Source organism: Oryctolagus cuniculus, chromosome 18 (assembly GCF_964237555.1).
Source record: "Oryctolagus cuniculus chromosome 18, mOryCun1.1, whole genome shotgun sequence".
NCBI lineage: Eukaryota > Metazoa > Chordata > Mammalia > Lagomorpha > Leporidae > Oryctolagus > Oryctolagus cuniculus.
This window is the reverse complement of record NC_091449.1, coordinates 5,845,677-5,872,032: the sequence shown is the minus strand read 5'-3', so window position 1 is coordinate 5,872,032 and position 26,356 is coordinate 5,845,677. Positions and strand designations below refer to the sequence as shown.

General features: G+C 42.1%; 1 protein-coding gene across 1 annotated transcript; it reads left to right on the top strand.

Annotated features, from left to right (window-relative positions):
* The first annotated feature begins 19,635 nt into the window (after positions 1 to 19,635).
* On the top strand, positions 19,636 to 20,565 carry ORYCUNV1R1619 (vomeronasal 1 receptor oryCunV1R1619). Its single transcript, NM_001167306.1, is given in 1 exon segment — positions 19,636 to 20,565. A coding segment is annotated over 1 exon segment (930 nt).
* The last annotated feature ends 5,791 nt before the right edge of the window (positions 20,566 to 26,356 follow it).

Genomic DNA, 26,356 nt, shown 5'->3' with positions numbered 1-26,356 from the left:
GCCACCCCCCAAATATCTGTGGGGTGAACCTTGAGGTGATAACCCATGCAAGGTTATCCCATCCACACCATGTGAGGATCCCCACGTTTGTGGTAGTCGCTGGGCAACCCAGGCTCTCAGGGCAGCTGCTAGACCCCATCCCACCCACATGTTTGCTGTTAATTTCAGAGCAGACACAATATTCAAGCCCTGTATTCCAATGCCCGTATAAAGGCTTCTGCTAACCACGGGCCAAGGATATGTTTGTGTCTTTCCAGAGAATGTGGGAGAGCCTATTTGGGTACCAGCCAGAAATATCAAGTCTGCAACTGATAGTCAAACAGAACCAGCTGAACAATACTGAGAGACTGCCTTGTTAGTGGACACACCTGACCTATCTTCCTGCCCTGAGGGACTTCTCATAACCACATCACAACTGCTTTATACCCCACTTAGCTCTGGTCAGCCATTCAAACTGCCAACAGCCTGTGTGCAGTCACGCCATTCCTGATTACCACTGTTCCTCATTCTTACCCCCATCTAAGCAAGCACTCCTGTGGTCTCCCATTTTGAGGGCTGGTTAGTCAATGATGGGTAAGATCCCCTGGGGGACAACCTAAGACACAAACAGCCGCATGAGGAGACCACATGGAAATGGGGCCAGTGATGGTATGTCCAAGAATCATGTCTCCCATTGCTCAAAAATAAACAAAAAGGGGGAAATGTGGTGAAATAAGGCTGAACCAAGATGGCCACTGGCAAGTGAGTGTCAGTTACTCAGGAAATGGCTTCATAACCCATCTGGCAAAGGGGTCTGCCTCGCAACAGGCAGTGATTGGTTATGGCATAAACCATCCCTTGTCCGGATTGGCTCCCTCGGCTATATAAGCTTCTGTGACAACTGAAATGAATGATTCTGTCAGCTGCTTGCCTCTAGCCCACTTTCACCCAACTCCCAATGTCTGCATTGTGAGACTCTGCGCCTCTTGTTCCCACCACACTCCTCCTCTCAGAATGAATTCACTGCAACATAAATGCCACAGGAAATTTGAAAATGACAGTTGCTATCCTTTAGTAAGATTCAAAGTTATAATCATTTTGCTTTAAAATCTGAATGGCAGAGAGAGAGAAAGGGAGAGAGAGAGAGAGGTCTTCCATCAACAGGTTCACTCCCCAATTGGCCAGGATGGCCGGAGCTGTGCCAATCTGAAGCCAGGACCTGAGAGCTTCTTCCAAGTCTCCCATGTGGGTGCAGTGGCCCAGGGGCTTGGGCCATCTTTCACTGCTTTCCCAGGCCATAGCAGAGAGTTGGATGGAAGTGGAACAGCTGGGACTTGAGATGGTGCCCATTTGGGATGCTGGTACTGCAGTTGGTGGCTTTACTCACTATGCCACAGATCTGGCCCCTATGCTTTCTCCATTTAAGAGCACTGGAGGGTCCCCACAGCCCTGTACTTTCTCCTGAGTTTTCAGTAATAAGCCCTGTTGTCTTTATAATAACTTAAGAATTATACGTTAAAATTAATTCTTTAAGTTTCCCAACAAACTAATATACATTTTATTTTGGCCTGCTATTTAAAGTTTCTAAATTTCTTTAATTAATTTGTTAATTTATTTGACAGGTAAAGTTATAGACAGCATGAGAGAGAGACAGAGAGAAAGGTCTTCCTTCTGTTGGTTCACTCCCCAAATGGCTGCTATGGCTGGTGCTGTGCCAATCTAAAGCCAGGAGCCTGGTGTTTCCTCCTGGTCTCCCATGCAGGTGCAGGGGCCCAAGCACTTGGGCCATCCTCCACTGCCCTCCCGGGCCACAGCAGGGGGCTGGACTGGAAGAGGAGCAACCAGACTAGAACCCAGTGCCCATATGGGATGCTGGTACTGCAGGTGGAGGATTAACCAAGTGAGCCATGGCGCCAGCCCCTCTAAACTTCTTTTTAAAATATACCTATGGGAAAACTGTATATGTGTGTGTGTGTGTGTGTGTGTGAGAGAGAGAGAGAGAGAGAGAGAGAGAGAGAGAGAGAAACTTTCTTCTGCTGGTTTATTTCCCTAACTGCTGCAACAGGCAGGTTTGGACCAGGCTGAAAGCAGGAGCCAGGAACTCCATCCACGTATCCTACATAGGTGGCAGCAAACCAAGCACTTGAGCCATCTTTGCTGCTTTCCCAGGCTCATTATCAGGGAGCTTAATTAGAAGTTCAGCAGCAAGGACTTGAATCACTATTTTAATATGGCATGTTGGTGTCTCAAGCAGTGGCCTAACCTATGGTACCACAAGTCTGGCCCATCTTCTCAATTTCTAAGAGATTAAAGTGATATCTATGGGTCACACTTGGAGTGACAAGGAGCTGAAAGACTGAGGAAATAATTAATGCCGGTTTGTTAGAGAAGTAACAGGGTTTAAAACTGAATAATGAGGCATTGGAACATTTACTATACACAAGAGAGCATTTAAAATGCTTTACATGTGTGTGTGCAAAGATCATTAATCTGTTTTACAAGCAAGTCAGGCTTCCCTTGAATAAGAATAGGAGAAGACAAAGTAGTTAAGATGGTGTAAAGGAGACACATATCGAGCATTTCAAGGTCTGAGTTTGAGCTTTGCTCAGGCTAGTGGTACATGGTACCAGAGTCTGTGGAAGTGCCAGGCAGGGAGCTGGCACACAATCCCAAGGGTCAACAGCAATACTCTCCAGTGCCCCATGTTGCTAACTGTGATGATCAGCAGGTTAGGTGCATTAAACATATTTTGACCTCTAATATTTTCTAATTATCATCAGGACATTGCCTCTCCATAAATCAATGAGAACACTTTGAAAAGCTCATGGAAAATTGAATTAAAAGAAAAGAATATTTCAATGCACCATCATTTTCAAATCCATGCATATGAGGATTCTTTAAAATGTTTATTGAGAAAGCACAGGATGAAAAAACATGAATGAATTAATTTTTTTACACTGGAAAATCTTATTGTAATTCAGTTTTCCATGAGTGATTTATTTATTTGAAAGGCTGAGCAACAGTCAGAAAGGGAGAGAGAGGAGGAAGGGAGAGTGAGGAGAAAGAGAGAGAGATATGTATTCCATCCACTGGTTCACTCCCCAAATGGCTGCAAGCCATGAAGACCAAAGCCAGAAGCCACAAATTCCATCTGGGTCTCTCCTGTGGCTGACTGGGGCACATTCTCCAATACTTTCCCAGGCACATTAACAGGGAGCTGAGTCAGAAGCACAGCAGCATAGACTCCAACATGGGATACTAGCGATGCAGACAGCTTCAGCTTAATCTGCTTAACTTGCTGGGAAAGAGCAACTCCTCCAGAAACCTACCCTTCCCATGAACATTTTTAGGAACTTTCATATACTGTTAAAATACACAGTTACCTGTTAAATTAAAAAAATTTTTTTTGAGGATGGCAAACAGCAAAATAATATATGTTGTTTAAATGTACATATATGTATTAAAATGAAAAGTTCTAAATAGGAGTAGCATCAAATAAACTAGTTAACCTGATAAGAGGCCTGAGTGATAATCCTCTCAATGTAATTGAGTTGTGGTGTTTAGGTTGTGTCATGTGATCAACTCCTGGGGCCCTGGGACAGTATAAAGCCCAGCAGGACATGGCTCCTCCCCTCAGTCTACCTCTTCACTGGTCGTGCTGGAAGCTTCTGTCTCCAGAGGAATTGCCCCTGTGCCACACACCTGAGCAACCTCAGACCATGAGAAAGATGACAGGTGAGTTTCCATTATTGTTTTGGGCCTTGGTGTATTAAATGGGAAAAATAGGAGGGTGGGGAAAATCCATGGAAGGTGGTGTTAAAAGTTGAGGAAAGGATTAGTTTACTGCTTCATACTTCCCAAGAAAGAGCCTGATTCAAACAATATTTCAGAAATGTTCATTATTAGATGAAGGCCATCATTTCCTCCTAACTTTCTGATTTAGATGGGGTGGATAGTGAGCACTAATGGGGCCATGGTGCCTTTGACTGAGGGCTTCCAAAAAGTATTTTATTAGCTTATCTTTTATTTCAATGTACTCAGTGACTTGTTAGAAGCTAGTTGAAATTCAGGGCATAAGAATCCAGTGGCTTCCATTTCTATTTCCCCAGGGAGGCAGATGCCCTTGGCCAGCACCATCCACAATGGACCCCAACACTCTTTCCATGGAACAGGAAGGAGCTGTTAAAGCAATGGGGGATCCCACAACGAGATGTGAGTATGGGAGATACTGGGTCAAGTGAGAAGTAGATGGAATGAGATGGCATCAAAGCTGAGGGTCAGTCCTGAGGCAGACTCTCCTCCTATGACAAGCTGTAATATTCAGTGTTTAAAAATTGCAGTACATAGGCACTGGCCAATTACAAAGGATGTCAGGATAAACGCAGCATATGCAATTGCTATGGATCCCTACTTCCCATCAGTTCACACCAAAATTTCCCACAGACTCCAATTTCTTTTTTTGACATTTTGTTTAAGTTACACAAGTTTTATACATTTCATATATACAGATTTAGGGACATAGTGGCACTTTCCCCTTTACCCTCCCTCTCAGATTCTGATTCTCGATTTTAACATTGATTTATTGTCAGTATACTTAGAGAGGAGATAGTAACCCTACTTTAAGTAAAAGAGTTGAATAAATAGTATGAAGAGAATGAAAACAAAACAAAACCATGTGCCTTCAACAGCTGAAGGAACATTTTGGAGGTCATCAGCAAGAATATTGTGTGTTGTGGAATAAATAAATTTTAAGGTGCTCACTGATGTTAGGCCTACGTTGAAATACTGCAGTTGCCCCACAAAGGGTTTCATTAAAGATTTATTTGTAATGCAGAGCAACAGAGAGATGGACACACACACACACACACACACACACACACACAAACTGATAGACTGATTGGTTCCATCTGCTTGTTCACTCCTGAAGTAGCTGCAAAGGCCATCAGAAGCCAAGAGAAGAATCCAGGATCCTGGAACTTCATTCATGTCTCTCATGTGGGTGGCCAGGGTCCACATGTTTGAGGCATCTTCTGTTGAATTCCCACCCACATTAGCAGGGAGCTAGATCAGAGATGGAGCAGCTAGGACTCAAGCTCGTTCCTATATGGATTGCCACCATATCACAATACTGGCTCCTCCCATAAAGGCTTACAAATATTACAAATATTTTAAAAACTTTTAAAAATAAAGGAAAAGGACTGGCCATGTGGTCTATTTGCTGGAACCACTGCCTGCAGTGTCACCATCCCACGTGGGTGCTGGTTTGAGTCCTGCCTCTCTTTTGCTATCCAGCTCTCTGCTATGGCCTGGAAAGCAGAAGATTGCCCAGGTCCTTGGGCCTTTGTGCCCACATGGGAGACCCAGAAGAAGCTTGTGACTCCCAGCTTCAAATCAGCACAGTTCCAGCCATTGCAGACATTTGGGGAGTGAATCAGTGGATGAAAGACTTCTCTTTCTCTCTCTCTGCCTCTGTCTCTCTGTAACTCTGCCATTCTAATAAATAATAAATCTTAAAATATTTAAATGAATTATATATATATATATATGTATATGTATATATGAAATGCTCAGGATACTGGGAGTTTATCTGCTCTTTTCCCAAAGTCTCTTCCTGCTTGCAGACTGAAAGTTGTATCTTAATCCCATTTTTCTCTTTCTCAGATCAATTTGATGGTGGAGAAGTGGGTAGTTGTTGCCTCTGTTGAGACCATGTTACGATTTCCTCTGATGCTAGAAGAGGATCCCACAGCCGCTGTGTCTCCAAAGGAAATTGTCAGCTTTCTGTGGGCCAGCCCCAAGCAACTTCCCAAAGACCAGATGACCAAAAGGACAGGTACAGAAAATTTGGGGAGTGAGCCATGGGCCAGGACTGCAGAGATTCCCCAGAGGCCATACATTTCTGCCTGAACAAGACTGCAGGCCACTCACTTCACACAGACTTGACTTTAAAAACTTTAAAAAGAGTTTTGTTAATCACACAGTTTGCAAGCCAGGGCAATGCAGCCCACATTGGAAGATCAAAGAACATGTTCCCAACAGAGAAAGGAATTCTCTTAGTTAGGGAAATTTCCTGCTTGGGAGCTCACTGAGTTCTGCTCATGCAAGGAAAGGATTTAAGCTTGCTCAGTTCTAATTGTCTTATGCACATGAGCTGTTGCAGGTTGTTCAGTTTGGTTGATCACAAACTGCATCAATTTGTCAAATTCAGCTTTTCAGAAGCAAGAAACATATAAAGTTCAAGTACTTACTTATCAATTTTCATTCTATTTCCCAGAATAGTGTGTGTGACTGTCTTACTTTGCCTCACTGTCACCCAGCATCTAACTTACTTTTGCCCTCAGTTAACTTGAGAGAATTCATTTTGTTTTGGCAAGGTTAAATATCAAAGCTTTGTCAGAGCATTCTGCTGGCTTTTTGGGTAAGAAGCTACTCTGAAAATAGAGTTTTTTCTGAATAAACTGTTGTTGGCTACCCCTTTATTGGCTTTGATAAGTACTGTTGGGGGCTTTTAATCTGGAGAAGGAGGCTAGACATCAACTCAGAACCCAAAATACTTTTGTGTAGGGTTGCAAATTCAGTATCACCATCTATTAGAAGCCTTTTTAATTAAGTGGACTTTTCTTAGGCAGTGTCCTTTTTGGCATTAGGTAAATGCTACAAGGTATTCATAAAACATGACAGAATGGGACATCAATCACAGATACCAAGATATGGAGGGTGGATGTTAGTACTCAGTAAGTCACTCCAATCTCTCCTGGGTGAAACAGACATATGAGGGATTTGTGTCACACATTTTGAATTTTTAAATTTACTTCTTTGAACTAGGAAATCCAAAAATCAATTAAAGAGCAAGCCTGACCAGAAGCCCAAGGCTATGAATCAGATGGCACGCCATTCAGTATGTCATCAGCTTTGAAGGCCCCCTAAGGACAATAACCTACAGAGAAGGCCAGTGAGTCAGAGGGATTCCCCACCAGACAGAGAGTACAGCAAAGTAAGTGGAGGCTTGAGACTTTCTGAGAAAAAAAGGGGTCCTCATGGACCCCTTAGAGTGGGTTTAAACATGGGAATCTGTCTGTCCATCTTCAGTTATTCTTCCTTAGCCAAGCTGGGCTGGTTTGAGTTCTCCTTACCTGGCTGATCGGCCCATTCAGAGCCTGTGAGGAACAGCCACCTTCCCTTTGTAGTGTTATGTTAAGCCTGGTATTGGCCCAAGACCTACACTCTGGTTCACTGTCATCTCCTTTAGTTAGGAAAGTTCTTCCTCCTTGGATCCCTGGATTAAATTGGCCCTGGGAGGATCAAAATATCTTGAGTTTCTTGGCAAATGATAAGCCATGGGTCTATGACCTCCCACCAAAGGAATATTTAATTTTGCAAATCTTTATATTCACCTTTAAAAACTGCCTGTGATTGGTACCCCCTCACCTAATAACCACTTCCCCTACCCACAGGTGAAATATAGGAACTGGGAAGCCTTTGGACACTTGGCAAAAACCAACAGGTGCCCCATGAAGTCCTGGGGCGGGGACATTCCCTTACTGGCCTTGGGGCGCAATCAGGAGAAGGAGAACCTGAAACCTAAGAAGCCTCACCAACTTCAGTCTGCAGAACCCTTGAGGAAGACTAAGAGACAAGAGGCAGGAACTCACAGGTAAGGATTCTGCAGGCACAGTCTGAGCCCTGAGCTTTGGCAACCAAGAAGATTGTGCCACCCCCTCTTCTTTCCCTGGAGCTGTCTCTAGGCATAGACAGAAAACTGCAGAGAAACAGACAAGTGCTCCAGTCCTTCCAGGGGTGCACACCGAGCTCATCCTATTCTAAGAACCACTAAAGGGAAGGGCTGTGGAATACCTTGGAATGCTGCTCCTGGCAGCCAGAACAGCCACAGACTAAATGAAAGTGCACAACACTGAAGTCACACTAGGGAACGCAGCACATCCTGGGGGTGCAGGGGCTTCCCAGACAAGAATTGAACTGCTGGGGCCAAGTTCTCAGGGGCTGCTCCTAAACAAGGGCTAGCATGGGGCTCTGGAATTGCTCTTCGTTTGCTCTCCCTCGTGTAGAAAGGTAGGAAAGGTACTTCAGACAGATAATAGGAATTGTAATTCGTAATTTGTAATTAGCAAATTTTGGAAATGTAGCACAAGCTTTACAAGGCAGGGCAATGTTTCATCTGTGCCCCAAAACACAGAAATGAAGAAAGACCCTGTGGTGCAATGAATAGCATGGAATTTAGTGGAGGGGAAACTCAGTTTCCTGGAGCAGCAGCCTTGAGAACCATAAGTGATTCCTGTGAATCACTTCCATGGGGACGGAGTCCTTTCAAATCAGATACTATGACAGAGGTCAGTTACTGCAAACATCTTCATGTACCAATGACCAGTTTGATCTTGAGTGGACACCACAGAACACAGATGTAAGTTCTGTTGCTTATAAAAAGCACCAAGTCAGTATTGCATATGAACAGAGCACACAGTCTAGGATATCATGGCATGGAGGTGAGATATTTTGAGGGAACAATTTAGTGAAGAGGTAGGATGGGCACGTGCATAAGAGAAAGGTTCCATAGTGTACTCCCTCATCTCATAGGTGAGAAAATACTTCTATTGCAGGGCCTTTCAATAACCTAGAAGTTGTGAAGGAATAGGCACTGAGAGACATCCTTCTCTCTCCTGCACTGTGTGTGTGTATTTCCATGTGTACAGACATTACATGCTTGTGTTTCAATGTGTTTGTGTATGCACACATACAGATATAAACTCAGATTATATTTGTCTTCTACTAAGTAATAGATTGGAAAAGTATAAACTAGGAAATCCAAAGCAATGCTACTAAGAATAAAACGAAGTGCGTTAACTTCACAGTCTATTTCATTTAATGTGCATGTCCTTGTGTGTAGGACACTATAGGAGACAAACCCTGGCTGTAAAGTCAATCACAGCTACAGGCCCCCTGGAGGTCTGGCAGGGCCAACACTCACTGTCCATCAGCTGTAGGACACAACACAGCCTGAAGATTTCCAATTCTGGCACAGGGAAGCCCAGCAGACAAGACCACCCCAGCACACAGGCAGCTCTCAGTCACCTAAAGCAAAGCTTCCCCTGTAAGCTCACCTCAAACTCCCTTTAGGACAGAAACTCCAAGTACCCAACCCAGGATGAATACAGACATAAGGAAGGGGGCAGATTCACAAAGACTCTGAGAGGTCTTTGAATGGAGCCTCTTCAGCCATCCCATGAATGATTCTTGCCCAGACCAAGAATAAGTTGTTGAGCAACTGTTGGTGCCTAAGATTCATCTTTGATTCATCTTCTTGTGTTGTTTTCATTAAACCTCTCTCATTTTCATGCTTTCTCCTATAATTTCATTTATTATATTCTGTATCAAATGCAAATACTGACAAGAATGCTGAGAAAAAGGTATCCTAATCTACTATTCGTGGGAATGTAAACTGGTCCAGCCACTGTGGAAATCAGCATGGAAATACCTCAGAAATCTAAATACAGACCTACCATACAATTCTTGAGAATTTACTCAAGGGAAATGAAATCAGCATATTTAGTGTTATTTATACCCCGATATTTACTGCAGCTCAATTCACAATAGTTAAGATATAAAGAAATTATACTATAATGAAGACTGGATAAAGAAATTATGGGATATGTACACCATGGAATACTACACAGTGGTAAAAATTATGAAATTCTGTCATTTGCAATAAAATGGATGAACCTGGAAAACACATTTAGTGAAATAAGTTAATCCCAAAAGGACAAATACCATACATTCTCCCTGATCTATAATACTAAAAGAGCACCTAAAAGGGAATCTATAGAAGTGAAATTAACAATGACTTTGAACAGCCCTTGTCTCGACTGCTGAGGATCAAGATTTTTTTTTTCATAAAATTTAATGAACTCTTTACTTAGTATAAAGTTAATAATGTGTATAAATTTAATTGAAATGTATCTTGGTAAAAAGCAAGAATGGGAATAGGGCAGAGAGGAAAAGGAGAGGTGGGAGTGCGGGTGGGAAGGCAGGTATGGTGGGGAAAATTGCCATGTCTCTCAAGTTGTACTTATGAAATGCATGTAGTTTGTATTCCTTAAATAAAAGGTATCGAGGGAAAAAAAGGAAATGTCATACACTGGCTTGTTTCTTTCATGTAGTTGCTATTGCTTTCCCAGGAAACATCACATAATCCTAGGAGCTGACTCATACATGATGGCTTCAGTTCATTTTCTCCATTTCCTCCTTACTAACACTGTAACAATCCCTCCAAAGAAGTAACATCAAAGAAGGTGTCAGGGCTGGTGTTGCGGCAAGGCATGTTAAGCTTCAGCCTGTAATGTTTGTGCCCCAAATCAGAGAGCCTGTTGAAGCCTTAGCTGCTCCTCTTGTAAGTCAGCTTCCTTCTAATGTGCCTAGAAAAGCAACAGAAGATGGACCAAGCACTTGGGTGCCTGCCACCCAAATGGAAACTCCAGATGAAATTCCTGGCTCCTGGTTTCAACCTGCTCCAAACAGGTCCTTGAAGTCACAGGTGGGGGAATGAGCCAGTGGATGGAAGATACCTCTCTTGCTGTTTCTTCCTCTTTTTCTCTCTGTTGCTCTATATTTCAAATAAATAAATAAAATCTTTAATAAGCCAAGGTACTGGTGTCCAGAATTTTCATGGTTCTTTGTTCTCTGTGGGGAGTCATTCCCTCATGTAATCATGTTCTTTAAACAATTTATCAGTTTCTGTTCCTAAAAGAATTTGTGTAATTTGTGTAACAAATCATGTTGAAAGCTGTCAGCAGATTCATAATGGAGAGTAAAGAAAGACTGTACACAAGACCAACATAAGAAATGTAACCTTTTCCACTTTAAGGCCAACTACATTTCCTACAGTTTTGCTAAAATGTCATGGTTAAAAAAACACAACATTCTGGAAATGGAAGGACCCTTTGTGGGATGAGTTAGAGGATGAGAAAAGGCTCCATGTTGAGGGGGTAAATTTGTTTGCAACATGGGGACAAGGAGGATGAAACACCCTCCATTCTCCTCTGCATAAGGTTTGAGAAATAGGATAGCTATATATATATATATATATATATATATATATATATATATATAACTATGAACTGCTGAATATAATAAAATATGTTTGGATTTCTTTTAACAATAACTCTATTTTGCTCCTTTACCTTGGTGGTTGTATATTCTATTTAAATTTATATACAATGTGTTTTTTTTTCTGTTTTCAATAAGATTGATATATTTCATATAGATCTTTTGAAATAATATGCAGTTCAGTATTTCTTTAAATTTGGTCTAGTTTGAACAGGAGTAACTACTCCTATTTATCTTTAATATGAAAATGGATGCAATTTGGATTGAGTTTTCCAATTCATAAAGTGTTTTTCATTGCACATCTTCTATGTCCATAGTTTTCTATATTAAATAATTTACGTTAATATTTAAATAATTGCAAAGTGCATCCTTTTACTTTTGACATTATATTTTCAGTATTTCTTGGTTTTTACTCTATATATTTAATCAAGCATTTTAAAACTAATAACAGTAAACATACTAACACATTTTACTGCTCCTGGGTAACAGAATGCCAACCTAATGTTAATTCATTACTTTTACCCCATTTCTACTTTTGATATGTACTAAAATTATTTTACCATCACATGCACAGGTGACATGTGAAATTTCATGGAGTGAGCCCATATTCACACACAACACTCACTACAAGCAGAATGCAGTCAGTGTCTCAATGCCTGAAGTCTTGTTTCACCATGTTATTCTGATGTCTAAGAGCATGGATGAAATTCTGTGTGTTTGGCTGTTTTTCTTTTTTCTTTATATAAAAGATGTAACACAGACTTTCTTCTTTATAAGGCTTTTTCATTTCTATGTTGTTTGGGAATTCATCAATATTGCTGCATGTCATTTTGGATTATATGTTAACATTGCTATAGGAATTCCACTGTGTTAACACCAAGCAACAATTTCATCAATGCTGTGTAGATGTTCATGTGAGTGGCTTTCAGGGTGGGGCTGTCAGGATCATTGTTCAGATGGAAATGTGCAAATGAAGACATGTTCACATTGGTGAACAGGTTCAAATATCTTTTGTGTACATACATTATAATGGGACTCTTATACCATAGATTAATATATGTTATGCTTTATTAGAACCAATTAAATAATTTCCCAAAAGTTTATTTTATCAATTCCTTTCATAATTTCCATGATTTTCACACTCATTAGCCACATAGGAGCTTCTTGGTGTGTCCACATACTACTCAAAATTAGTAATCACCAATTTTCATTTTTATTTTCTTACTGCTTTCAGTCATTTTCATTGTGTTTCCCTGATTATTAAGGAAGTCCCAATATGCTGTCACATGCTTAGCCTTTTGTTCAAAGAGTCTTTTAGGTTGTTCTTGTGACTGAATTGTCTGGGTCCTTGCATATTTGCAGGAGGATTTTCTACATCCTGGATCAGGGACTTTCCTGGTTGTGTTCCTCTGTTCTGAAGAAGATCCTGTCTTCATTTCAATAGAATGGCCTTTCATTGCCACCTGCACACTGAATGTTTTTCTTCGATGTCAGAAAACTTTTCCTAAGCCAAGACCTCAGAGATACTCTCCTCTAACCACGTCTACAAATCCCATTACTCATCTTTAAAATGTCAGTCAGGGATCCATTCAGATGTACTTTGCCATGTTGTGGTTAACAACATATTGACGTGTTCCAATAAATTATGTTTTATTCAGGAAATGTCTTATGCTTTCTTTTAGTCCCACCTCTCATTACCGCACCCTGGTTACCAAAAATCATCCTTGGAGCTGGCTTTTCCACAACTACTTGGAATCATCCGTGCATCCTTTCTGCCAACTGCAGACTGCAGACATCAGCAATCCCACAGCTCCATGAAAGGAGGACCTGGTGTTTGGAATCTGGAAAGGGCCCTTTTGCTCAGAGGCTCAATCATTCCTACATGTTTGATGTATGAGGGGGGTTTATCCAGTTGAGAGACAGCTCATCATGCATATCTATGGATCCTGCATCTTTTATGAGCTTCTGTTCTAAACTATCTTTTCACAGATCTTTCTTAAAACAAATTTCTTTGGTATATGGTAATATTGTCTTTCTATAGGGATACATTTATGCAACTGGCAGATAATGTTCAGCTTTAGATTTCTCCCAATTCGGATACTTTTGCTGATTGTGCAATGCTGAGAGATGCATCACTGGAAGAGGAAAGAAGGATGCTTTGTGAGCCTGTAGAGGGATAACAGAAGACTAGGACATGTAGTAAATGTTCTCATGAAATGGCAGCAAGGGTAAGAGCCCTCCACTGCCAACCTGAGAAAAGGGGTTCAAAGGTGAAAGTGCAATTGAAAGAACCTGATTGCATGTGCACCATTGTTCATTCTCTGGCCAGCAGATGCAGGAAGGATCAAGCAGTCCCAAACCACATAGAGCTTAGCAGAGTTGAGAGAATTATAAGGTCAACTGGTCGAGCTGCAGCCATGCACACAAGGAAGTGTGCCCAGGGTGCCTCACCTGCTTATGTAGAACAGGCCAGGTTCCACAATTCCCATTTCTGTCTATACTTGATTTCAGCAGCAATAACGAAGAACATGAACATTCTTGGGATATTTTCGGAAGTGGGAAACTCAAACTCTGAGATCTGAACTAGACACAGATGCTTTCATCATCATCCTATTTGTTGTAAAATGGGATGAGGGAGAACTGTCTGCAGGAGGAGTTCAAAACGCCCAGAACTGGGGGCCAAAGCATGAGAGACGCAGGGACAAAATGGGAGAAACAGTACCCAGAATTCTCTGTGTTCTGGGAAGTACAAAGATGAACAAGAAGCACAGATGCAGCATAAAGAACTGATAGTTCACACCTCCCCTGTGCTGACCTCATCTGAAATTCCACCTCTCCATGCCACTGGTCAGAGGACAGTGTGATTCTGCGGTAGCCCAAATGTAACAGAGCTTTTGAGTAGGGATCCTTGTGATTTTCTACATAATTTTATTTTTTAAAAAATTATTTATATTATTTGAGAGGTAGTTACAGACAGTGAGAGGGAAATACAGAGATAAAGGTCTTCCTTCCATTGGTTCACTCTCCAAGCGGCCACATCGGCTGGAAATGTGCTGTGTGGGAGACCAAGAAGAAGTTCCTGGCTGCTGGCTTTGGATTGGTGTAGTTCCAACTGTTGCAGCCAGTGGGGAAACGAACCAGCAGATGGAAGACCTCTCTCTCTCTGCTGCTCCTTCTCTCTCTGTGTAACTGTGACTTTCAAATAAATAAATAAATACTTAAAAATCAACAAAGTATTGATTTTGTAAAAAAAATCAAAATTGATAAAGTGCTAAATAGATTTGAGAGGTAGAGTTACAGTGAGAGGGAGAAACAGAGAGAAAGGTCTTCTGTCCATTGGTTCACTCCCTAATGGTCGCAACAGTCAGAGCTGCACTGATCCAAAGCCAGGAGCCAGGAGCTTCTTCCCAGTATCCCATGTGGTGCAGGGGCCCAACAACTTGGGCTATCTTCTACTGCATTCCCAGACCTTAGCAGAGAGCTGGATTGGAAGAGGAGCAGCTGGGACTAGAACTGGCACCCATATGGGATGCCTGCACTGCAGGTGGAGAATTAGAATACTGCATCACATTGCCAGCCCCCGATCCATTAGTTTTTTCAAAATGACTACCAAGCATGCACCATTGAGGTAGGAGAATCCCTTCAATAAGTGGTACTGAGAAAAGTAGATTCACATGTTAGATGATGCATTGTACCTTTAACACATTATAACAAAACCAGCTCAGCATACATGAAGGACTTACATTCAACATCTGACACTGATGTGGAAAGGAGAGGGAGGTACCTGGTGAGAAGAAGCTGAGGTGATGGGCTGGTTCCTGCAGCCCCACCTGCACTTCCTACCATACAGATCATACAGAGCAATGGACTTGAACCCCATGGAATGCACCTCACTCTAGAGAATGTCCAATGTCTCCTTCAGTGTGGATTTGTCACTTTTCAAGCAAACAAATCTTGCTTTTCTCTTGACTTTTACCTGCATGTTATCCTCAAATTCCTTCCTGTGTCAGAGATAAGAACCTGGACTCAGCTACCAGATTGAAAAAAAAAAAACCTCATAAAATCCTAAAGGAAAACACAGAGACAAATTTCTCTGACATTGGTCTTTGCAATGAGGTTTTTTTAATCTGACACCAAAACCAATGGAAAGAAATGCAAAACAGATAAGCGAGATAGCATTAAAATAAGAAGTTTCAGCATGACAAAGGAAAACAATGATTATAATGTAAAAGAAACTATGAGAAAAGGAGAAAATATTTGAAAATGTTATATATGTCAATATACAAAGTCCAAATCAAATCAAGAATGCCTACAACTCAGTGGTAAAATAACAAACAATAAGAATCTAAAAATGGGCAAAGTACCTGAATAGATATTTTTCCAAGAAGACACTCCGAATGATCAACAGGTTTATGAAAAGAAGCTCAACATTTCCAATTATCAGGGGCATGGAAATCAAAACCATAATTGAGACTTCACCTTATATGATCATGGGCAGTTGCTGTTCTAAAAAAGGAGAACAAAAAAGGAATGGAAGGGAAGGGAAGGGAAGGAGGGAGGAGAGGGGAGGGGGAAGGAAGAAAGGAAGGAAGGGAGGAAAGCAGGGATGGAGGGAGCGGGGAGGACACTAAACACTAAGTATTGGGGAAACACTGGAGAGTCAATTTTTGTACATATTTCATGGGAATGCCAACTGGGTGAAGCCATTATGGAAAACAGTACTCTAGTTCCTCAAAAACTGAAAGTGGAACTATATCATGATGCAGTTATCCCACTTCTGGATACACAGCCAAAGAAACAGAGTCAGGTTCTTGAAGAGAGGATCTGCATTCCTCATCATTACTGCATGCTCACAATATCCACGACATGGGAGCTACATAAATATATACTGCCACATGATTGGTAAAGACACTGTGATATGTAACACAGTCTATTATTTAGACTTTAAAGAGAGGGAAATCTTGGCATTCACAACAACATGGATGAATATGAAGGACATTGTGAAAGTGAAATAAGCTAGACATACATGGGCAATCACTCCATGATCCCACTTGTGTAAGGAATCTAGAATAGTAAATTCAAGGAAACGGAGAGTACAATGGTGGTTTTCAGAGGCTGTGGAGAGAGGGAGAGAGGGAAAATGGAGGGATTCATCACATTATTAAATGGTCCAAGTTTGCAAGATGAAAAAGGCCTAGAAATCTGTCATCCAACACAGTAACTATGGCTAACAAGGTGGTATTACACAATGAAGTAATTAATAATAGCATATATCTTATGTGAAATGTCCTTTTCACAAATAGCAATGTTAACCACAAATAAAAATGGTAGAAGGAGATCTTTCTGGGTGACAGACTTTTAATGCATTGATTGCAGTGATGTTTACATGGGTATTCATCTCCAGCTTCATCAGGTTGTAGACAGTACAGACGTACAGCATTCTCTATGTATGTGTCAACTGGAAAACTTTAAAAGATTGAAATGAAAAGGCTTCCTTCATGTCCAGCATATCTCAGTGAAGTATTTTATAAAAAAAAAATTTCACCTTAATTACATCAGGAATGTTCCTCTTGCTATCTAATGCGATGTTTCAATGGTAGTAACACCTAAGGAAAGACATCTGCCTACAACATTATGGAACCAGTGAATGATGCCATAAACACTACATTTTTAATTGTCAAAATATCCAAAAATATCATCACTTTTACATTCTGTAAGATTAGTTGATGATAAGGAAAAGGCAACAATGACACAGATTTTAAATTCTGCAAGGCTACATTGGCTTATCTTAATAAATCATGTATAATTTTTAAGTTATATCACGATAAATAAGTTGTTAACATGTCTACTTCAGGTTAAAAAATGTCTGAAATCATGAAAAGTCAAGCGAGGACTCCCAGCACCTCTGCCCAGCACTGAGCACAGGGGCATAACCACACTGTGCACTCTCCAATATCCTGACTCCGAAGTCTCGCTTGGAAATTCGCAAGGATAAGACAGTGGATTTGGGAAAAGCAGTGGATATTTTATTATGAAAACAAAAGGATACATTTTAAACTACATTTTACATTTCCTCATTAACTACAAACCATTCAAGAGGAGGTAACATGGCTTATCTGATAGTCAGGGAAAATATAAAATATGCCTGAAAGCTCATAAACTTGTGACTATCTATGGATATTATACTCTAGCTTCTGACATCTACTGGAGATGAGAATGAAAGGTGTACACAGATAAAGGATGTTTGGCTGTAAAACCCCCATACTCCCTGTGTCAGACAAATCCAGTGGTTTCTCAGGTAAACCATGATCATCATGTTCACTGTTGCACCTGTGTTTCTGAAAACCTTTCTCAGGAGCATTCTCCCCATTGTTCTGCTCATTATATACATGATACTGGGCTTAGTGGTCTGAAGTTTAGCAAAGAAGTTGCTCTGGGGTAGAAAGAACCTTCTGTGAATCCATGGAGACACAGGAGCTTCACTGCCTCCCTCCCATACCAGACTCAGGATCTCCTGCTCCCTCCAGGTCAGACCCTATCAGCTCTGGGGATCTGAGAAGGACAGAGTAACTTTCAAAGACTTTAACAGCCTCTTTTTAGATAGTAATTATAGGCTGTAATTGGTTTTCATAATTAGCAAGAGGAAAAGAGTTCACAAAATTCTCAGTACTCCAACTTGACATACACTGCAGCTGCAGGTGCAAAGACGACTGCAACTCTGCAGGGAGGTGAGGTCACAGGCCACACCACTTATAGTGCTCCAGCTGCCTCCAGCCCACCCAGTGCTGACTGGGGTGATCTTTGTGCTGAGGTTTGCCTTGGCAGCTGAGAGAAATTGGGGGTTTTCTACATCAGTACAAAGGAGAGAGTTTTCAAGTGAGAGGCATATCAGAAGTCTGGGTGAGTGATCAAGCGGGAAAAGGGGATTCTCCCATGTTTGCTCCTGGTCCTGTGTCCCAGCATACAGGGAGGAGGAAGGATTCTGAGATGTGTGCTGAGCTAGCACAGGAACATAGGGGTCCTCCACCCTACTCAAATCCCTTGTGGCTCTTGATGTACTTTGGTGTCATGCATAATGATACTGATTCTTATAGCTTAATGAAAATAATCATGCCATCTGGTGTTTAATGTATTTAAGGACTGTAGGTCCAAAATAAGTTTCTGTTCAATTTTCTGCACAGGACTCATGAATCTAGTTTCAGAATTAGCAGAGAGGCTGCTGTGGAACCCCACATGCTTATAATGTAGACAGAGACAAACCTCAGAATCTTATAATCCTGGGATGCAAGAGTGGCTGCCAGTGTCAACTTCTGGAATAGCAAGGTTTTCTCCAACCCTATTGTATTAATTTCTCAATGGAGAAAATGATTATTTCCCATTGAAAATCTCCATGATTACAGTAAGATTATGTTCCTTGTTTAAGTACGGGAAGCCTATTTAAGAAGAAAGCAGTGTTATCCTGTAGTAATGAGTTTCAGATGTATTTTTTCACTTTCGTTCTGGACTGAAAATATTTTCATCTTAACTGCAAGCTCCACATTGTCATGTGATAAAATAGATAAGATCTGACAACAGAGATTCCACCTGCTATGCAAGGCTTGCAATCAATACTTTTCAAAAATCTTGACTTATGGGAAAATGCTTTTACTTAACTATTAGTAAAGACATAATTATATTACATGAACATGGAAATATTTCATTTCTACCATACTTGACTTCACCAGACTGGTATTAATGTCACTTTGTACAGACCACAGCCAATTTTCAGTACTTCATGCCATTTTTCTTGGTACAAAAGCCAACTGACGTTTCTATTGTCTTCCCCAGTACAGACAACTTGGTCTAGTTTAAGTACAGTTTTCAAAGAGAAAGGGTTGAGAAAATGATACTATAATCAGGTTATATGTATCTGGGTAAGATACCTAAATGTATAACCATTATTGATGTTATCTTATGGAATAAATCTTTATGTATCAAGGTAAAGTAATACATACAAACTATGGAAACCAATTACCAGCAGTCTAAGATAGATTGATAATACATGAAATTAGTTAGGTATACTTATGTGTCATTTGAAGAACAGAGCTAAGTAGCTCTGTTAGAATAATATGATGTTTAATTTCAGTACTTTAGAACAAGCCCAGCCAGGTTCAATATTTCACTGCACACAAAAAAGTTTAAATTTAGACAAATAACTAACCAGAAGCTGCTTGCATGATCATTTTATTTCCAATGAAATGAATCCTGCTGCCTTCTCAAGGAGTCATTAAAAATACTGGAATTAATACATGTGTCTCTTCATGTCTGTAGTTAGTGTTGTGTAAGTACCCTTAAAGATTATATATCCAAGTATTTGGAAACATCTTCAATAAAGAAAAATGTTAAGCAGTCATTTCTAAGGGTGAACTGGTGTAAGTAGAGAATAAGAGTATAGAATGCTGAATTTCAACTGACATTAATGCACATGGTTTGCGTATCATGTTCCCATACAGGAATCTCCGGCCCAGAAACAATAAACAGACACTGGGAGGAGATGGCATGATCACCAGAGATTTGATAACAGGGATGATCTTCTTATTTCAAACTGTCTCTGGAACCCTGGGGAATTTCTCTCTTCTTTCCCATTATCTCTACCTCTACTTCACAGGATGCAAGTTTAGGCCCACAGATTTGATCATCAAACACCTGACTGTAGCCAACTGCTTAGTCATTCTCTCAAAAGGAGTCCCCCAAACCATGGCAACTTTGGGGATGAAGCATTTCCTCAGTGATACGGGGTGCAAGCTTGTGTTCTATGTGCATAGAGTGAGCACGGATGTGTCCACTGGCACCACCTGCATGTTGAGTATCTCCCAGGCCATCACCATCAGTCCCAGGAACCCCAGATGGGCAGAGCTTAAAGCAAAAGCTCCCAAGTACATTGGGTCCTGCAATATCCTCTGCTGGATGCTGAATCTGATACTAAATGCTATGGTGCCTGTCTATGTGACTGGGAAAAGTAATGACAATAATACTACAAAGAAAACAGATTATGGCTACTGTCATTCTGTGAATCCTGGCAAATTCACAGAGTCCCTGTATGTAGCTCTGATATTTTTCCGAAATATTCTCTTTGTGGGCTTCATGCTGTGGGCCAGCAGTTTCATGATTTTCACCCTGTACAGGCACAAGCAGCAGGTACAATACATCCATAGGACCAACATCACATCCAGGTCCTCCCCAGAGTCCAGAGCCACACACAGCATCCTCGTCCTGGTGAGCACCTTTGTGTCTTTGAGCACTCTCTCCTCCATCTTCCACAGCTGCTTGACTGTTTTAAATAATCCCAGTGTGTGGCTGGTGAACACCTCTGCACTAGTTGCTGGGAGTTTCCCTGCTGTGAGCCCCTATGTTCTCATGAGCCATGACTCCAGAGTGCCCAGGCTCTGCTGTGCCCACACGAGAAATACAGAATCCCCTACATTTTAGGTGTATTCACAATGGTTAGTTCTCTGATGCTTTTAAAATTCATCCGTTCATTTATTTACTTGTGTGACACAGAGCTCACCATACTGTGATTCACTCCCCAAACATTTATCTTGAGTCTGGATCAAGGTCAAAGCCAGAGCCGGGAACTCAATTACTTGTGCCATCAACACCATCTCCTAGTGTCTTCCTTAGCAGGTAACTGAGTTCTGGTCAGGGCTGGGTATCAAACCCAGGTAATGCGATTTTGGATATGTTCGTCTTCAGTGGCCATTTAACTGCTAGGTCAAATGCCTGCCAAACACAATGTGAGTTCTTTACTCTTGAACCCCTCTGAATTTTTAAACATTGAAACTTGAAACAGTCCCAGGAGCAGAGTCTGGTAAACAAGACTGACTTAATTGTTGCACTAAATAAAGAATAAAAGTATTAGTAATTATAAATAAATTAATATAATTATCATTTCAATTCCCAAATTGTGTTATTAGTGTTCCTGCCTCCATCAAGAAATGTAGAAATTGCTAAGAAGTTGTAGGTGTCACCTGAATCTGACACACTGAATTTTTCAGAAGTGAACAGTTATGGGAATGTGACAAAAGGTCTGTAAATCAGGGGCAACACTTTAGTGGGCATCAGAATGCAGAAAAATGAAGAAATTCTCCATAGAACAATGATCAGCATGGACGTTAGTGGAGAGAAAGTGAAGTTTCCCAGAGTGGAAGCCTTGAGGATCCTGCAGTTCTGTGCATGTAGGAGATGTGTCCTCTGAACTCAGATGTTATGAAGGAGAATGGTTACTTCAATCATTTTCATGTACAAATGGCTGGTGTGACCTGCAGTGGGGCACAGGGTAGCATGAAGCATGTTCTGCTGTTTATGAATGACACTAAGGGACAGAACAGAGTGTCCAAATATCCCAGAATGGAGGTGAGATCTGCTGGGCCAGCTTCTGTATCTTTAAGTAAAGAGGCCAGTTGGGTGTGTGGGCAAGAAACAGCTTTGATGTGCACGCCCCTGTCTCTCAGGTGAGGAAATAAGTTTATGATGGGCTTTCCTTTAGCCTTGAACTCAGGAGGAAGCAGGCACTGGGAGCCAGTCTCCTTCCCTGCCCCCACCTGGTGCTTATTTCCAAGTGCACTGACAAATATTTTTGTGTTTCTAAGTGTCTATGTAAGCATACATATAAACATATGAAGTCAAATTACATCTGTATGCTGTAAATCATTAATATTGGAAAAATACAAAGTCAGATTTACAAAGCAGTGCCCCTAAGAATAACACAAGCTGTGTTAATCCCACTGTCTACTTACTCTGATGTGCATGCCCCCATCTGTAGGATGCTACAGGAGAAAAACCCTGGCTGTAAGGACAATGACAGCTAAAGGACCCCTGGAATCTGTCCCTCAACTGTAGGACACAACCCAGCCTGGGGGTTCCCAGTGCTGGCCCAGGGAAGCCCAGCAGACAAGGCCACTCCAGCACACATACAGCTCTCATTCACTTAATAAAGCAAAGGTTTCCATGCATGCTCAGATCCAACTCCTTTTAGGACAGAAACTCCTATTACCTGACCTAGGCTGAATACAGGCATAAGAAAGGGGGCTGATTCACACAGACTCTGAGACAGGTCTTTGGAAGGAGCCCCTTATGGCCAATGGTCATACAGCTCCTGTATCTGGAAGAGGCTGCCAGCCTGCTCCCAGTATCTGGTTTGCAGGAGCCCTGCTAGAATAAACAATTTTCTTACTTTCTCTATTTAATTTATTCTAGTTCTTTTTTAACAGTCAATATTTTCCTTATTTTCATAAGATGTTTCCTAATCAGCTGATGAAAAGTTCATGGAATTTTTTTTGCTTTTTGTCAACATATTTTAACTATTAAAATAAGGGCACTTCAAAAAGGTTCTTGGGAAAATGAAATTAACTGATAAGTTTATTTTGGTGCAAGACATTTTTGAGGCCAAGGATGGTTGTTGCTATATGCATTTTCCACAAAGCTTTTGAAAAACCCTCACCTGCATGCATTTCACAATTTTCACTTTGACAGTTCTATCTTTAGCAGCTACTAGTTTGTAAGCTGGAAAATATAGGATACTTCTCAGAGTTAGTCACAGTGCAGCTACCTAATACATTTAACTTTCTGGACAACATCATGACACTTTAGTAGTAATCTATCAACACCTTGTTCTTCACATGGGAAGTACAAGGGCCCTTCATGGGATGGGTTAGAGAATGAGAGAATATTCCATGGCACATGCAGTAAATTTGTTAACCATGTGGGGGACAAAGAGGAATAATTTTACCTTTTACTCCAGTTCATAAGATATGAGAAATAGGATTGAAATAAGCAACCTGAAAATGCTTTGCTTGGTGTTCATTCTCTTCCTGGAGCAGAATGTTCACAAGCTGAGACCTTGAGAGATCTGAAAATGTGGCACCATTCTTTGATTGAGTTGAAAGCAGCCAGCAACCTGCTGGACACTAACCAAATGGGCCTCGCTTGTGCCATCCTTCCTAGCACAGAGTTGTACTCTGTGTTCCCTGGTCACTTCCCTCTCTTCTCAGACTTCAGCAGCATTAAAGATTCATGGGGTTTTCAGAAGGAGAAGAACTGACTTTTATAGCTCTCTTGGACACAAGTGATCTTTTCTCCTTTCTTCTGTGGTTCAGTGGAAGAGGAGGTGATAGGTGAAGAACAGACTGAAAGTGCCCAGGTCTATGTGGCTTCCCATGGGTGCCTGCATGGGCAGCAAGAACGTGAAGCTTAGGACCTGGCTCTCCCCATATGCTAGACAGTGCAAGAAAAGGGAGGCGCAGACTTAGAGGGGAGAGATGAATGAAAAATCTTCCCATGGTAGTTGCTGGCCTCCAGCTCACTCCATCTGCACACCTGAATTCTCCACACCCATGCCCAGGGGACAGTGTAACCTTGCTGCCACCTCCATATGGGAAAGGATTCAAAATGGCCTTGTGCCACTGTCTATTCTAAGTGCAAATGCACCCCCCTTCAATCAGCTGTCACACAGCACATCTCCTCACTCAAATGAGTTTGTGTTAAGTTGGCTTCACTGAAGAAAATAATTGCAGAATTATTATTAGGGTTAAATTTTAAAATTTATTTTTTAATTTGTGTTTTAAAAATTAACATAAAAAGAACAGATTTGGCTGGTGTCTCAGCTCAATAGGCTAATCCTCCACCTGCGGCTCTGGCACACTTAGTTCTAGCCCAGGTCGGGGTGCCGGATTCTGTCCCAGTTGCTTCCCTTCCTTTCCAGCTCTCTGCTGTAGCCCAGGAGTACAACGGAGGATGTCCCAAGTCCTTGGACCCTGCACCCACATGGGAGACCAGGAGAAGCACCAGGCTCCTGGCTTTGGATCAGCGTGGTGTGCCAGCCGCAGCGCACTGGCTGTAGTGGCCATTGGGGGGTGAACCAATGGAAAAGGAAGACATTTCTGTCTCTCTTTCTCACTGTCCACTCTGCCTGTCAAAAAAAAAGAAAGAAAAGAATAAGAACCGATTAAATATAGCTCATGGATCTCAGACTGGGCTGAGCTAGGCCAAAGCCCAGATCCTGGAACTCCATCCAGGTCTCCCATGTGTGTGGTAGGGATGCAGCACTTGGGCCATATTCTGCTCTCTCAGATGAATTAGCAGGGACATGGATCAGAAGCAGAGCAGCCAAAACTGAAACTACTGCTCCAAGGTAGGATCTTGGCATCAATGGGCATCGGTTTAACCCACTGTACCACCATACCAACATCCAAAAAGTTGCTCTAATTGAGTTTGTACCTGTGCTCCCATATACTAGAGGCAATCCTATAGGCATGGATCTGTGTTTGCAACTCACATAAATTATGTGAGTTCATTGTGGTTAAGCCCTGGATTGGGTGTGATGAGTCCCACTTATATGTAGATGGGGAAGGGTGAACATACTTTTTTTTAAAAAGGCAGAATTCTAGTTCTGCAATATATTTGATCATTCATTTACGTGTGACCATTGGGTTTTACTTGTTCTTAACATGGGAAGATCCCCAGAAACCTACAAAGAATACAGGTTGGAATGGAGAAAACATTTTATTGAAAATCTCATTCATGAAATTTTAAGTCCTTTCATGCCCTTTATTTATTACTGTGTCTGAGTGTCAAGAAACTGTGATTCCCCAGGAGCAGGAGGAGCAGCCACCCTGATCTCTGTCATCCTCTGAGCTCTTCTGAAGGAGGAAGATGGAGCTGGGGATGGAGACTGAGGGGAGGAAATTCCTAACTGAGCACATTAGCGAGGACCTGCACTGAGCACACTTGGCAACAAGACTCAGAATAGAGGGAACAACTACAGTGAAGACTCAGGAAAAACTGGACTCCGGAGATAAAGGTTGTAGGGCCAGCAGCACAAGGCAGGTCTCTGAGGACATTCTGCAAGGGCCCATGAGGGAGCTGGGCTCTTTGGGCAACCGGTGCATTGCCAGCTTGCACAGTGGTTCTTGATGCCCAGTCCTAGGGCCTTGGTGCTGCCCAGAGGGCAGCTGGGCAGAGGGGGATCTGGGTGCAGGTTACTGCATGTGTTTTAATGAATTGGGAGAGAAGGGAGAGGACAAAAAGGAGGAGAGATGACTAAGTGTGCAAGACAGCGATGGCTGGGGTTGGTTGAGCCATAGATTCTGCTCCTGTTACTACCATCTCCACCACCCTCCCTGCCTATCTCACAGCCTAATACCATTTTGTCTCCCTGTACTCACGATCCCTATTCAGCACCTGGGTTCCACACCCCCTCCACCCTCCAACTCTGCCTTGGGCCACAGGTCACCCCTAGGACCCACTGTCAGGCTCTCTGTCATTATTCTTTTGCCTCTCATACACATTAAGGCTCATGTGCCATTTACCCATCTGATCTTTTTTTTAAGATTTATTTACGGCCGGTGCCGCGGCTCACTAGGCTAATCTTCCGCCTTGCGGCACCAGCATACCAGGTTCTAATCCTGGTCGGGGTGCTGGATTCTGTCCCGGTTGCCCCTCTTCCAGGCCAGCTCTCAGCTGTGGCCAGGGAATGCAGTGGAGGATGGCCCAAGTCCTTGGGCCCTGCACCCCATGGGAGAACAGGAGAAGTACCCGGCTCCTGCCATTGGATCAGCACGGTGCGCCGGCCGCAGCGGCCATTGGAGGGTGAACCAACTGCAAAGGAAGACCTTTCTCTCTGTCTCTCTCTCAATGTCCACTCTGCCTGTCAAAAACAGATTTATTTATTTATTTGAAAGTCAGAGCTACATAGGGAGAGGAGAAGCAGAGAGAGAGAGAGAAGTCCTCCATCTGATGGTTCACTCCACAGATGGCTGCAATGGCCAGAGCCGTGCCAATTTGAAGCCAGGAGCCAGGAGCTTCTTCCAGGTCTCCCACCCAGGTGCAGGGGCTGAAGGACTTGGGCCATCTTCTACTGCTTTCCCAGGCCATAGCAGAGAGCTGGATCAGAAGATGAGCAGCCTGCACTATAACTGGCTCCCATATGGGATCCCAGCACTTCAGGACAGGGTATTAACCTGCTGTGCCACAGCGCAAGGCCCTACCCATCTGATATCAACCACATTCTACACTGGGAGCCATCCCTATGCACACACTCATTCCCATGACCCCTTGCACTCCTCATGGGCTCACACATACCAGTTCTGGTGAAGTCACACCTTACACACCTGGAGCCCTTAGAGTGTCAACCCTGCACTTTGACCACTGTGTGAATTCAACACTCCCATTCCTTACACCCACTTTCTCATCTCTCCCTCTGCATTCTGTCTTCTCACATCTC